This window comes from Plectropomus leopardus, chromosome 7 (genome assembly GCF_008729295.1).
Source record: "Plectropomus leopardus isolate mb chromosome 7, YSFRI_Pleo_2.0, whole genome shotgun sequence".
Classification (NCBI taxonomy): Eukaryota; Metazoa; Chordata; class Actinopteri; order Perciformes; family Serranidae; genus Plectropomus; species Plectropomus leopardus.
In genome coordinates this window covers 28852729-28868154 of record NC_056469.1, presented here as the reverse complement: position 1 = coordinate 28868154, position 15426 = coordinate 28852729, and the positions used below count along the sequence as shown (strand labels likewise).

General features: G+C 36.3%; 1 protein-coding gene across 1 annotated transcript in view; it reads right to left on the bottom strand.

Annotated features, from left to right (window-relative positions):
* The window catches only part of LOC121945667, a 40218-nt gene extending 29755 nt beyond the window's left edge, over positions 1-10463 (bottom strand). The window contains exons 1-13 of the mRNA XM_042489967.1: positions 10218-10463; positions 9838-10067; positions 9210-9266; positions 8332-8606; positions 7409-7682; positions 7152-7195; positions 5968-6265; positions 5624-5664; positions 4010-4286; positions 2174-2221; positions 1810-1853; positions 324-624; positions 5-30 (exon numbers count right to left, since the gene is read on the bottom strand). Coding sequence (XP_042345901.1) covers positions 5-30; positions 324-624; positions 1810-1853; positions 2174-2221; positions 4010-4286; positions 5624-5664; positions 5968-6265; positions 7152-7195; positions 7409-7682; positions 8332-8606; positions 9210-9231 — 1650 coding nt within the window. The 5' untranslated portion in view covers positions 9232-9266; positions 9838-10067; positions 10218-10463. The remainder of the gene's footprint in view (positions 1-4; positions 31-323; positions 625-1809; positions 1854-2173; positions 2222-4009; positions 4287-5623; positions 5665-5967; positions 6266-7151; positions 7196-7408; positions 7683-8331; positions 8607-9209; positions 9267-9837; positions 10068-10217) is intronic.
* Positions 10464-15426: the final 4963 nt, after the last annotated feature.

Here is a 15426-nt window from a genome sequence, read left to right as displayed (position 1 = left end):
GTGCAGATTGTTGTTCATCCAAGTGTCTCTCTGAGGAGAAAAGTAGTATAAGTCATAAGTGACTGATCGCACATCTGACAGAAACAATACACAAAATTACACTTTAGACACTAAATCAACAACTACTTTTATCCCCCTCCGTAACCCTTTTTTAATGTTTCACATTGGTCATAAATGGTATTGTGTACACCCAATAATGTGTCTTATTTTTTCAACAGTATCAATCTTATTTATGTAAAAAGAAAAAGCCATAGCTTATAAACTTATGATACACATTTTACAAATTTGATGATTTTAAGATGTTTCTGACTTTGTTATCTTACTTTTGGATCTTAAACTGCTGTCCGACAACCTCTGGACCAGATCAGTCTTCATCTTCTCTAAAACCTTCTTCATTGTCTCCATTGACTGTTCGCCGTAGATCAGCACAATTAAGAACACTATGTCTTTCCTGTCCTTCATGTTCATCAGAAACATTTGCATGTCTGAAAAGTGTTTGTAAAAGTCAGTTTGAGTCAGGAGGGTGTACTTGAAGCCATTGTTTGTAAGTGTCAGGAGCAAATCATCACTCAAGTCAGCCATTGTTTCCAAAAGCAGCTCTATGATAGACGTCATTGTTTCCACCTGAAAAACTCAAAGGAAAAGGTATTAGGGCAAAAGTGAAATGTCTCTGTTGAAATCATTAGAAATGTTTCTGTTAATATCTCCTCAATGTCTGATCATTCAGAAATACGGACGTGGCATACAAATGATAATATTGGCCTAACTGATAACATGTACCAGTCTTTACCAACTGCCTGCATGTGCCTTTCTAAACATATACACATCCACTTATTATGATTATTTTCATTATTGGACACATATGCTGACCATTTTTGAAATAAATCAGTTAGTTATTGGGCTTACATAATGTCAGAAAATGGTATTAAGATACCCATCACAGTTTTCTTAAAGTCAAGATGACCTCTTGTTTTGACTGACCAGCAACCCAAAGATCAAAATGTATTCATATATTCAGTTTACATTAAGCATTTTCAGACCAAAAAGTTTTGGGGACTCCCTGAGAGGAGCTGCCCACTGCGGAGGTCCCTCAAGAACGACATACCTTCAAGGGCCTTTTTTTCTATTTGCATTTGCATTGCAGTCGGACCATTACAGGGATGCAAGCCATTCGACAGTTGGCAGAGGCCTAAATTTGCACACATGATAAAGGGTAAAACTGCCCTGCATGGACTTAGCCATGGCATTCCTATGGAAAGACTGGTGCCCATCTGGGTGAAAGCACTACCCTAGGCATATCGCAACATTGGTTACTGCTGACCTTCCAAAGCTCAACCAATGACATAACAGCTGTTTGTGATGTAGCTACTTTTTGATGATGTATACCTGCGCTGCACTTTGCTTTCGGAAGTGTCTGTGCTATGCAATGTGCCCTACTCAGTGGGCAGCTGAGAAAAAAAATATTATCATCTGAAGCAGCTTAAGGTAATAAGCTGAGAAGAAATGCTGTTAAAGAATTTATCTCACATTGATGAGTCAAAATCGTATTTTATTTTCCCCTTGCACATGTGCTTGATCTCACTGTTAGTCCATATTTCTGTGTTTTTTTCCTTTTTTTCTCATGAGATTTTGTTGATGTTTTGGGTTTATTGTTGTTTAGCTAACAGGCTTTAAAAATGGTGGTGACCGTGATCAACCAATCAGCGATAATCTGATTTATTTTCTAGCAATTAATTAGTAACTAGCAATTAGTAACTGATTAACTGTTCCAGCTTTAGTTTAAAGCCAGACAGATGTGACATTACTCACCTTCTGGACCAGTGCAGGCCAGTATTCATCATCAAAATGTTTCTCTAAAGAGAATGGAAATATAAATGAAAGATTGACTCAACATAGTGCTTTATAATGCAACACTGTCTGACTGTTACTTTTAAAGACCTTTAATGTAAACGATTACCTGCAAAATGAAAAATCAGTTAAATTATAACATCACAGAAATCACTAAATGTTTCACTGGATTTCTTATTTTCTTCTATGCTATGGTAAAAGCTTATACCCTGATATGTAAACTAAATAACTACAGTGCTGAAGGAAGTATTATTTTCACATCAAGAAATATTTCTTATTTTGTTGATCATGTTTTAGATGTTTTAATTTTATATAGTGCACATACCTCCCCTCATGGTACTTGCACCAAATGGATGAGCTGATGATCCTGCAGCTGCAACAAAATGACAATTTTAAGTGTAGTAATAAAAACACTGCATTTAGCCTTTATGTGTTCTTTCCCAAAGCATAACACTCAGAATCCTCAGAAAAATTCAGTTTCATATGGCAGTAGTAAGACATGGTTTCAGAAATCCCAGGGGGACTCAATGAGAAAACATTGCCATAATTTACTTTATAATAATGGCAGGGCTCAACATTAACCTCTAAAAGCACTTGTCAATTGGACGAGTAAATTTACCATTTACTTGGAGGTAGTTCTCATCACCCTGAGTTTGTTCAATTGATCATTTTTTTGACAAATTTGGTTTTAATTAAAAAGGGTATTTTCCACCATAACAGACAGCTGTGACATCCAGTCTCTGTGCTCACATTGCCCTCACGTTGCCTTCAATAGGTCGGACAGGCAAAAAACCCAGGAGATTTTAGCCTCACCTAAGCATAGCGGAGGTAAGTGTGGGGCGCGACATTCACTCTATATACTGTCTATGGTGAGCAAACACATTCTGCTTGGATCGACTCAATTAGGCCATTCTGAGTTGGATGATTCTTGGTGAAAAAAATGCACTTGTTTCATTCTCTTTGCTCTTATTTACTCACATGACCCTGACATTACCATCTTCCTCACCTCATTAAAATACTTCCTTGATTTCCCTGATCACCAGCCGGACTGTCGTTGTGCATCTTTGCACGTTTATCACTTTCCAGTAGTCATCTAGTGCTACCGCAGTTTCTGTGTTAACCGTCTTCTCTGGTTTGGGATTTTCTGCCTTTTCCTCGCCTGGAATTGTTTGCTGTTTTCTGGCAGGATATCTGTGTATGACTGTCTGGTTCTCAAGTTATGACTTTGCTTTTTTACTTGAGCTAATGTATTCTGTCTGCCTTTGCTTTGAGTCCTTGACCTGCCCAGAAACATCACAGTCTGACTCTGCAGAGGAAGGTGCTGTCTGTTCAACCCATCAGTCTCAGAGAAAACAAGAAGACAATAACCAGCCTGATCAGCAGGGTCTGGGAGCTTCATGTCATACAAGACACTATTCAAGCTGCCATGATGGGCCAAAATTTAGGATACCAATACTACATCCCCACCTATGTGCTTCCTTTTCCAGGAAGTTGTCTCAGGCTGAGAGAAACTGCGCCATAGGCAATCTGGCTCCCAAGCTGATGCTGGAGGAATGGAGGGACTGGTTGGACAGGGTCAAAGTGCCATCTCTGGCATGAAGCAATCACAGACATATGGAAACATCTGGACTGCCATGAGTTCTCAACAAGCCAGGCAGGTGTTAATTTTCAACCATTTTAAATTTACCTTGTCTCATCACCCTGGCTCTTGCAATGTCAAGCTGGATTCCCTTTCCTGTCAATTTGAGCAAGATGATACCCCAAGGACCCACTCGACCTCCTACCTGTGTTGTGGTGGTCTGACCACCACACTACAGGACACACCCACTTCACTACATCAAACACCAATGTCAGCACATCTCCACATCATTACACAATACGTCAACTTCACTACATGACACCTCCCCCTGAGGTCTTCTCCTAACCTTAGCTACTGCATGTTCTTCCTTCTTTCTTGTCTGTGCTGTAGCTGCAGATGGATGCTTGGCTGGAGGGGATGCAGCTACCTGATGGCTGCCCTACAAACTACCTTTTAGTCCCGGTCACCCTGCGCTCACAGGTGCTGCAGTTGGGGTGCACCTCCACTCTGAGCTGTCACCCTGGCATGCACCAGGGTGTGTATTCATTATTACAGATTCATATGTCAGTTTTCTTCTCTTACCTTTGTGTCCTGAGCTGGTCTGTGACAGCTTCTGCACCATATCAGTCCTCTTAATGCCCATTAAAAGCTCCTTGGCCACTTTCACAGCATGTTGACCGCACATCTCCATCATTAAATCCAACAACGTCATAGTGCTTGCCCTCATTAGCCGTCTCCATGAGATTAGTGGAAGGCTCATCTTGAAGAACGTGAACTGCAGAGACCACCTGAACTCCTCATCACTCAAATACCCGAGGGTTTCCAAAAGCAGCTCTTTAACGGCCCTCATTGTTGCCACCTGTAAAATTACAATTATGTGTTTATAGAGAAAATGTGTCTTCTAACTTCTGACCAATGTTGTTATTTTAGACATGTATGTTTTAAGATGCATTTTTCCAGATTACCTTAGCTATTGATATGTTTGGTAATTATTTGTTGTTCAGAGCAGAAGGTGATTCCTTTTTCCCTTACTCTTTACTAACTGTAATCTCATTGTTTTACTTTATTTCCAGGATGTGAATTACAGAAGCACAATGCATTCAATTAAAAAAAAAAAACAAAAAAACACTTAATCTTGTCATTATAAGATCTTGTAACTATGAGATCCTGATCTTCTAATTATGAGAACGTTAAGCTTAGTTTCGAGTTGGATATTCAACAGACTTTCACTCAGGAACCAGCAGAGTCATCTTTACTGTTTCACTCTGTCTTGGCAGAAGAACGGTTAAATCACCTCCTAGATCCTTGCGTTTAACCACTAGAGGCTGATTTAGGGACAATTAGTAGTTTATCGTTTACTTGATGCAATAATTCTTTTTTTTTCTTTCAAAAAAGCTACTATGCCACGCGACTCAATGACTCCAAACCAATCTCGTATTTGGGAGATAGAGTGTCAATTTTCTTTATTCAGTGAACACAATGCGCTTCCGTACTAACTCTTTCACTGTGTTGCCATGAACTGAAACGAGCCGCCCAATCTGAGCTGTCAAGCTGTTCTTTTCTAAATCATGATTAAGTACAGATTTTCCAGTTAACTGCCATCAATTGCATTTTTTGTTTTGAACTCTATTATTTTGAATTACAAAACTGTTTTGAAGTCCATATTGACAAGGTAAAGCAATTCTTGATTAGGAATCAAATGACAGCAAAAAACTGCATGGGACTAACAAAGTGGGCATGTCTGTAAAGGGGAGACTCACGGGTACCCACATAATCCACTTTCACTCAAACATCTGGAGTTCAGAGGTCAAGGGACCCCTGTGAAATGGCCATACAGTATCATCACTGTAGTTCGAAAACTCAGCTCTGTACTTAAAGACAGGAATGTTGGCCAGCAATTACCGTGATTGAAAAAACTAAACTTGTTAATTACAGGCTTATTGTTGATAGGCCTAATATTTTCTCATTTTCATGCAAACTTTGTTTAAATCTTTGAAAAGCAGTTTACAATACAATGACTTGACAGTAGGAATATTATTGATCTCAAATTGATGTGTTCATTTCTGTGATAAATATCCAATTTAAATCGCGAGTAGGTTTTAATTTATCATTAATGATATTGTTATGAATTTAAACCTGCATCTTACTAAATAAAAGCTGTACTCTGCATGGTCAGACAAACATGACATCACTCACTTTGTGGATGAGTGCAGGCAGGTGTTCATCAGAGCGTTTTTCTGAGGAGAGAGACAAGAAAAAAAAATCAGTGACTGATGTTAGCAATAATGCTATGTAAAAAAAAAAACAACACGGAGGCGAACACAGAGTAACACTCAAAAACGATTTATCAGGTATTTAGCCTCATCTCCTGATACAGTATATATTTTCACTTCATATTAATCATGAAATATACTTTGTACACCAGATGATGTTCTTTTTCTCTATATTATAAAATATATCATTTACAAAAAGAAGAAGACGTATATATGTATATAAACTTTTGGAATACATATTAAGATGTTTTTGCTTTATTGTCTTACTTTTGGGTTTTGAGCTGCTGTCTGATAACCTCTGCACCAGATCAGTCCTCTTCATCTTCTCTAATAACTTCTTGGTCGTCTCCACAGAACGTCGGCCGTCATCCAGCACCATTAAAAACACTGTGTCCTGCATGTCTCTTATCATGAGCAGACGCCATGCTCCATACGCCATACTTGAGTAATGTCTGCATCCGCCTGTTTGTCTTTGGAGGGACACTTTGAATTCCTCAAGCTCTTTGTCGCTCAAATCAGACAGTGTTTCCAGAAGCAGCTCTATGGCAGATGCCAGCGTTGCCACCTGGTAAATTCAAAGAAAAATGTTCATGGGCAAAAATGCAATTTGAGAACAGATTTTTTTTGTTCACCTTTCATCAAGGTCTGTGTTTTAGAAAAGTGGGTTTGGTTAGGATTGCCATGAGGATTGCAGGCACAACCAGATGAAACTTCTCCCAGTTAGAAGTCCATCAGTGTTCATTTTTCAGAGTCTCTCTCAGGTCTCCTCCTCATAAAAAAAAACCCAAAACAAAACAAAACAAACAAAAAAACCCAAACACAGAAACAACAATCTAAACCACAATTAACAATGAATAAAGCAGTTTCAGGTTAAAAAAAAGGTTCCTCTCCAAGACAAATTGATCAGTTGACTTAAACTGGCAAAACACTAAATAAAGCAAAAAGGTTCATTTTTGCCTACCTGATAAATGTTATATAGCTGTTAAGGTAGGAAAAGCATCACTAGCCATAAAAAAGAACAGCTATATAATTGAATAAGGCAATTTCACATAACAAATCAATGTTTTAGATGGATGGTCTCGATAGTCTTTAATAGCCATTATTAAAATGTAAAAACACAAATGGCCCTATCTAGAGCCAGTGTTTACTTTTTCCATTCTCGGCCACCATAGAAACACAGTAGTGAACATGCGTTCTCCATAAATGAGAACCCGCTCCTCGTGTAGATAAAAACAACTAATTCTAAGGTAACTAAAACACTGGTTCTTGTTTCAACAAATAAACTATACTAATTATTTTATTTCCTTTTTGCCAATATTTCCCCCTAGATGCTATCACTGGATCTTCAAGACCTTATATATATATATATATATACATTTGTGTAATGTTTAAGATGGAGATAATTTTAGTTATAAAAGCTGTATGGTGTAAAGTGATGTGACATTACTCACCCTCTGGATTAATGGAGACTCCTGTTCATCCACAGTGTGTTTCTCTGAGTGGAAAAGAAATAGAAAAAAAGGAATATTTTTGAACATTTATAATACAAGTTACTTCATCCAAAATGAATGTAGACCTACTTAAAGATTTTCTAAACATGTTTAAATTTATTGGTTATTACGATAAACACAAACTTAAAACATTTTTAACACAGCTGACATACTTTCCTATGTTAACATGATAAAATAATTCTTCTTCTTTGCCATACCTTTGGTTCTTAAACTGGTGTCTGATAATCTCTGTACAAGACCGGTCATGTTCATCTTTTGTAAAATCTCTTTGGCCACCTTCACACATATTTTACTGTATGTCTCCACCATCAGCTTCACTGTGTCTTGAATGTTTGCCACTTTAAGTTGACTCCACGCGGTGGTTGGCGAATCTTTGTGCATTTTGAGGAAAAACTTGAATTTTTCAAACTCTTCTGAACTCAAATGATTCAGTGTTTCAGAAAGCACCTTTTTAACTGTCATTGTTTCTACCTGAAAAAATAAAAGGACATATCATATTATCTGTGCAAGATGGGATGTATGTTGTGCATGTGAACTACTGCCATGATTAGAAATCAGTCTCTTTGCATTTCAATGAAGGAATACTGCACCCACAAAATAATCGTTTATATATCATTTGATTATGGCGTGTTAACTTGACTTCATTTTGTCAATCAACAAAATTTACAGACACACAATGATTATATATTAAAAAACAAAGTGAATTATCACCTCACGGTTATTTGCCTCCATGAACCAGTCAAGTTGCAGTAATAGTTAAAATGCATGTCTGTCAAGAGACTCATGTGGCCTTGAGTAGACAAATACAAATATTCAAATACGGAATTTACTGCAAGGACGTTAGATTTTCTAAAACATGGCCACTTCACATGCATATTCCCCCTCAAGCAGCACAAACGATCTATACAGCCAGCACCCAACTTTAGTGTCACCAATGTAGTATCCTACCAGATGTCTCCCCTTCTGGTCTGTATATATATGTGTGTGTGTGTGTGTGTGTGTGTGTGTGTCATGACTTCAGGATTTTATTCTATTACACTATTACACAAATAAAATAATTATAAAAAAGGCACAACCTACAATATGAACAATTTACTACATAAAATAAAGATTTACTCACTGTATCCATGATGCTACACTGTTTCTTGAGGTCACTGATTAGATGTGGACAACATTTATTCAAGATTTGGTAAAAGATCTCTTTTCCTTTTACTCCACTGGATTCCAAAGGCCCTCTAAAGAGAGCCCTCATCTTGTCCTGAGGGTCCGGGATAGATCTGATGTTATTATAACTTTCTTTATTGATAACATCATTTGAGAGGAGTGCATCCAGAATTGGTGTAACGTTTGTTACTCTCCGGATTAGTTCAACTCGATGTTCATCCACAAAGTGTTCTGAGGAAAGGGGGATAGAACATGAGTCAACGTTGTTTGGAGATAACATGCTTTGTGATACATTTCATAAGAAGTGGGACAAACTAAAATGCATCAAATACAAAACCAGAATATTTACATCTTAGATTTTCTAAAAAAATGACTTGAGGTTGTGTAAGAATAATTTGATTGGTGGATGTATCAGTCTTTTTTAAAGTATTGCAAATATTATAGTGGATCTCAGAAAGAAAACTCACTATTGTTAGCTAAAAGAAATTTTAAACGAAAAGAATGCAACTCCCACAATAGTGTTTTATAGAAGGAAAGTAAAACATGATTATTTTGAGGCAAACAATAATTCTGACAAAGGCACAGCAGTTTTAGATGAAATTTTGTAAAGATTTTAAATTTCCTTTTGCATTATTTGGTTTAAATTTGGTGGCAGTACTTGAATGATTAAACCCCCCTGTGTGAGAAAGACTTGTTTAAAATATCCCTCCATGGTTTAATTATGTCGAAAATGAAAAAATAAGTTTTCCGGTGATATTTTGTGTTTATGTTTGGCTTGTTGTAAACAACCTGAACTCTGTGAGGAACAGGCATTTAGTGAGACATACATCATACCTGTGCTGCTAATTCCTGCCATTTTTTCATCAGTTGCTGCTGCTGAGGATCAAGTAGCTGTAAAAATATAAGTTAAAAAAAAAAAGAATTAAAAATAATAAGAATAAGGTAACCCCTGTTTTTCCACAAAAATGTATATGGTAAATGTTTTTCTTTAACAATAAAGGAGCCGAGAAAGCAAGAAAACCAATCACTAGAACAGGTAAACAGCACACAGTGTGAGGCACACACCAAGACAAATCAGTCTAAAAATGTCTATCAATGAATGTGTTTGTCATAAATAGACTACAAAGGCAATTGCAGCAATAAACAAGCTACATGGGAAGTACATGGCACATAATGAGCTTCTGATAAACAGTTTTAATCCACCATAGAGGTGTATACACACACACACACACACACACACACACACACACACACACTTCATTGCAGGTCGTCGATGCTGATTCCTGTGAGCTATTCTATCTTGCAATAAATTGTCTTGCATCTGATTATAACTTTAACGAGCAACCGACGTTAGAAAACTGTTCGTTACAGCATTGTTAGCGGTTAACCGTTTCCACGCGGAGCTCAACAGGAAGTTAAAACCATGAAAGCGAAAGTAAGAATTTAATTAAATTTCACAAACCGTTTTAAAGCAGCTTGTGTCTCCAGCTGCAGCTTCAGTGTTTATGATCGCGGCAAATCATCTCTGGATGGTTGAAGGGCTTGGCTCGAGGTCTGCTCCCCTCCCGAAGTGCCTCCCTCCCGGTGAGAGCCGTTGCCCGCGCTGCCCTCCCCTCCTCTCCGCTCCTCTCCTCTCCGTTTCCGCTCCGTCTCCTCGGCGGTCGGGGTCGACAGAGGGCGGTAAAACGACAGCTGTGGAGAAAAGCGACAGGAAACAGCAGAAAAAGAAGAAGGTCCAGATGACAACAAACAACAAGCTAAACGGAGAGGTGAGCCGCCTTCCTCCAACAGTCCTCTCTGTCCCTCCGTGGCTCCGAGTTGAAGGTCATAACGTTAACTTACATTCATTAAATTACCGTAAACACGCTCGTTTCGTCCCGTTTTAAGTGTCCGTTAGCGTTAAACGAACCCGTTTAGTCGTTTCGTTTCCTAGCTAACGTTAACGTCGGTGAATCAGCCTTCAGCTTTAACCTCCATATTTCTGTCAGTTATTGATGACCAGCGTGCAGTCTCGCGCCTGACCGTTAAAGGGTGAACAATTCAATTCAAAACTTTATTGAAGACGCAGCTCAAAGACAGGCCCACAGGTGAAACACTCCTCGAGACAGACAGGTAACGGTGACAGTAACGTCATCTGTAGTGTTAGAAGTATTCATATCCTTTAAGTAGGTAAAAGTACTAATACCACCCTGTAAAAATACTTTGTTACAAGTAAAAGTCTTACATTTAAAATAGTACTTAAGTAAAAGTAAGCATAATGACAAAAATGTACATAAAGTATGAAAAAGAAAAGTACCCAGTGTAGAAAAAACAATAAATCATTAGGTGGGAAAAACACCCAAATAACTCATAACAATAGAAAAAAATTAGAATAATATAACCAAAAAGTCCAAATTAAAAAACCCTCAAAATTAGTCAGAAGAAAAATAGAGAAAACACCCCAAAACTCAAATTTATTAAAAATAAATAAATAAATAAGACCCCCCCCACACACACACACAAAACTCAAAATTATAAATAATACCCCCAACTCAAAATAATTTTTAAAAATTGAAAAAAATAACCGTTTGTTTATCAAAGGCTAATGAATTGTCTGTGAATCAGCTGCAGTCTGTTTGTACAAATGCTTTAATAATTCAATTCATGCAAAACATCATGTTATCATATTTTATAGTTTTCTTATGCAAAAAATCTTAATTTATAAAGTAAAGAAGTTTTAAGATAGACATAGTGAAGTAAATACATTTCCCCTTTGAAATGTGATGTAGTGACAGTATAAAGTTGCATGGAAAGAAAATACTCCAGCAAAGTACAACTAGGTATACCTTAAATTCATACTTAAGTACAGTACTTGAGTAAATGTACTTAGTTACATTCCACCACTGAAATCATTATGTATTGAGTTTCAGCTTTGTTATGGACCTCTCATGACATTTTGACAACTCTGTGATCTTATTTTTTATATGTATAAAAAAGTCTGAATAAACTCAATGTGTTTTTATTATAGTATCTGTCTGTTAGCACCACTAAAATAAAAGTAAAAACTAAGAGCAGAGTAATAAATATACACGATGAGCAGTAATATATTGAATGAATATACAATGTTAAATAAACTGTAGGAGATAAATATGAATGTATGTAATGAACAGGCTATATACAGTATGATCACATGTAACATGTAAAATAAATAGTGTAGGTATAAGTATTAAAGTAAGTACTTATACCTGCACTTTAATCTATATATAATGATGGTTTAAGTGGAAGAATTACTTAAAGTAAGAAATTACAGACAGAATCAACAACTGGATGTATTATATGAGTTTGGTTTATTCTCTGTTTATCTGATGAACAGTACTGACAGTGGCATGATATGGACAGCATGAACAATTCTATCAAATCTAAACAATAATAATAATTAATTTTTGTTTTGTTTTGTTTTCAGTAATCTGAAAACCATACTTGGGTAAATGTGCAAAAATCTTAACAGAAAATGACATCAGTAGAAGTTAAAGTTGCCTATTAAATTATTACTTGAGTAAAAGTCTATAGTATCAAATATCTGCTGTACATAAGTATCAAAAGTAATTTTATGATAGTATGGAAAAAGTCATATTTGACATTATTTACAATTTGAGGTGTCCTGTCAACAGTTTCACATCGTCTCTTTTAGAACAGTGCTCTGTGAGGAAAATGCTTTTTATTTTTTGACTGCAGGGAATTTTTATTTTTTCACTTAAAAACTGTGAGTGGCCTCTGGAAAGAACTGGAGAAACCATTTGAGCGACATCATGACGACATACAACCTCACAGAGTCAGTCACATGAGACTGTATACTTCACTTTTGGAAAGAAGGTTTTGTATTTTCTTAAAATCTTCTGATTGTGATCTGGTGTCACTGATTGTTTAAACGTCCTCTCTCCTCAGAGAAACTCTGGATGAACATCTGTCTGCACTGATCCAGGAAGTGAGCAGAGACACATCTGTCTGACTCTCAGCGCTCAATACTAATATGCTACAATTTGTTTGTTTTCTTGAGGATATATTGCACACAGTTTTTTGATATATTTTTGATTTCTATTTTTACCGTTTTATTACATTTAATTTTAAAATCATATTTATATGTATTTTTGTATTCCATATATATATTTTCTCTTTTTTCATGTCTTACATAAGGCACTTTAAGTTGCCTAACAATTGCTGTTTACAAATGTATCTTTTATATGAATTTATTGTGTCCTACAAAATCATCAGATTGCAACAATTATGGCTGTTAACTTTTTACTTGTGGACGATCAATCAAAATGTTTTCTATTTTAAAATAAATTTCATCTGATTATTATGTGTAGTTCTTGGCTTTCGAGTCAAATGAAGTTGCTTAAATTCTGTTTCATGACAGATTAGTATTTTAATGCAAATATGTAGAAAAGAGGATTATTTTTGACCTAATTGTTTACCTTAATTGGACTTTTAATTTTTCTTGTTTTATGGTTTACTTATAACATATATTAACTTAATTTTTAGACCTTTCTTGTACCTTCAGTGTGTGGGTTTTTTGGTGTTTTGTATTGTTTGTTTTGAGTTGTATATTTAGATTTTGTATTTTACTCATGTTACTTATGTTGCTGCCTGTTGTGGCCAAGACATCCTTGAAAAATATAAATAAAATTTTGTTCTTAAAGGTTAAATAAAATAAAATAAAATAAATTATCAAGAGTATCCAAAGTGAAATCTGCACATTTTTTGATCAACCAACTGAACAAAAAAAAAAAATTATAAAATAAATTATAAGGAAAAGAAGCCTGATTATCGGAATGGTTGCCAATTAGCTTTTACTCGATCAACTCATTGATTAATCAGCTAATTGTTTCATCTTTAACTTGATATTTAACATATTATCATGAACAATATACACTGAACAAAACATGCAACATGCAACTTGTTTTGCTGCCTCTTTTAGAATTTATGCACTCAACAGATATTTGAATGCATAAAAAAGTGATTTTTTAAAAGAATTTTGTTCGCGAGTTTATTTAAATTTAAATTTGTGAGCGCTTCTCCTTTCCCAAGTTAATCCATCCACCTGACAGGTGCGGCATATCAACATGTTGATTAATTAAGCAGCGTCATTACTACACGGCACGTGACTTGTCGAGACAGGTGTCAATCACGCTGCCACCTCCCTCCACAGCTCTCACGGGCCAATGGCAGCTTCACAGCAGGTTTGAGTATCCTCACAAAAAGAAAAAAAACACTAAAAACACCAAAACAAACCGTACAGGTGCATGGATGCGAGAAAAGGGGAGCAGGTGACGTTACCACCTGAATGTTTTTCTTGTGTCATCGTTGCTGTCGGATGTAATTAAATATAGTCGATTTTATTTTTTTGCATTTTTTTGGAAGTGAGAGAGAAAGTAACGTAGAGTTCTTGCAGCTGAGCACGTTTCATGACTGCAAAGAGCTGGACATCCGTTTAACCTCACAAAACGCTGCGTGCACACCTGACAGGTAAGCTTCATTTGCGCTCTACTCGTGTCTGTTTGTCACACACAGTGGTGCTATATAACCAAGTACATGTACTCAAGTTCTGTACTAAAGTATTAATTGGTGGTACTTGCTCTTGAATATTTTCTTTTCGTGCTATTTTATACTTTTACTGTATTACATGTCTGAGGCAAATATAGCACACTTTACTTCAATACATTTAGCTGACAGCTTTAGTTACTTTACAAATGAGGGGTTTGGCTTAAAAAATAAGGGTATAAAAATCTGATGTTTTGTTATAAATTCAATTAATGTACTTGTAGTTTATAGCTTATAATTATAGCTGCAACAACTATCAGTCGATTCACCGAAAATCAATTGGCAACTATTCTGATAAACATTCAAGACTTTTTGTAATTTTTTATTATATGGAATTTTTGAAGTATGTAATGAATTTATTTTGAATTCTTTTTTTTTTTTTTTAAATTGTTTTGGGTGTTTTTTTCTATGCCTATTTAAATTAATTTTGAGTTTTCAGGTGTTTTATTTCTGTTTTTTTTTTAGTTTTTGAAGTTTTGGTGGGTTTTTTTCTTTTTTATTGTTTTGAATTTTTTGGGTGTTGAATGTAAGACTCTTTCATGCAACAAAGTATTTTCATAGGGTACTTAGTACTTAAGTAAAGGATCTAAATACTTCTTCCATCACTGGCTGTATATGTTTGACTCAGAATTGCATACGACAAAGTGGTATATAGAGATTTGCACTGGTTTTATTTACTTTGAAGAGCTTAAACTGTATTATTTTGGGGGGGAAAAGCTGTGTGCTGGCATCACTCTGCTGTACAGAATTCTGATCCAGGTTATTGACGTTATTATGAACTGAACTATTATAAATTTGAGCTGTGAATACTTTGGCACATAATTGTTGCACTATTTGCGCTATGTGTAATCCATACTGATGTTTGTTGTTGTTTGTTATATGTGTTTGGCATATTGGCCTTTGTGTGTTGTTGCTGGTATGGTTCATTGCAAACAGAGGGGCAGCAGAATAATTTTTTCCTCGAGCAGCAAAAGTGTTGGTGCCGGCTCTGGGTGCTCTTTGGGATGGTCTCAATAAAAGGCTGCTCTATAATCCATGCGTTTGTTGGCAGCTGGATATTACATGAGGTCCCTCGGTAAAACGAGACCTGTGCGAATAGGGCTTTAGTCACAAGGGCCTCCTGAGGAAGCTCTGGCCCACTGTGCTGAGAGTCTAGCTCCGCTCCTGCTCAACTCAACTTTGTTTATTTGTGCATTTGTCCTGGTTTTGCAGCAAGGCATAAAAAGGACGTATATATACAGTACAAGACCATGATAATATTAACCGACAGTGTAAAGTAATTACTGACTATGTTGTGAGTATTTAGAGACCAAAGCGTCACAGCCAAAGTCAGATACACCACAACAACGTCACCGTCATCCACATCGTGCTTATTTCTCTATTTAATTCGATGCCGTTTTCGGACGGTTGATATAAAGCAGGTGCTGCTATATAGTGATGTGCGTTCATGTGTGAGTCATGAAGCGTTATG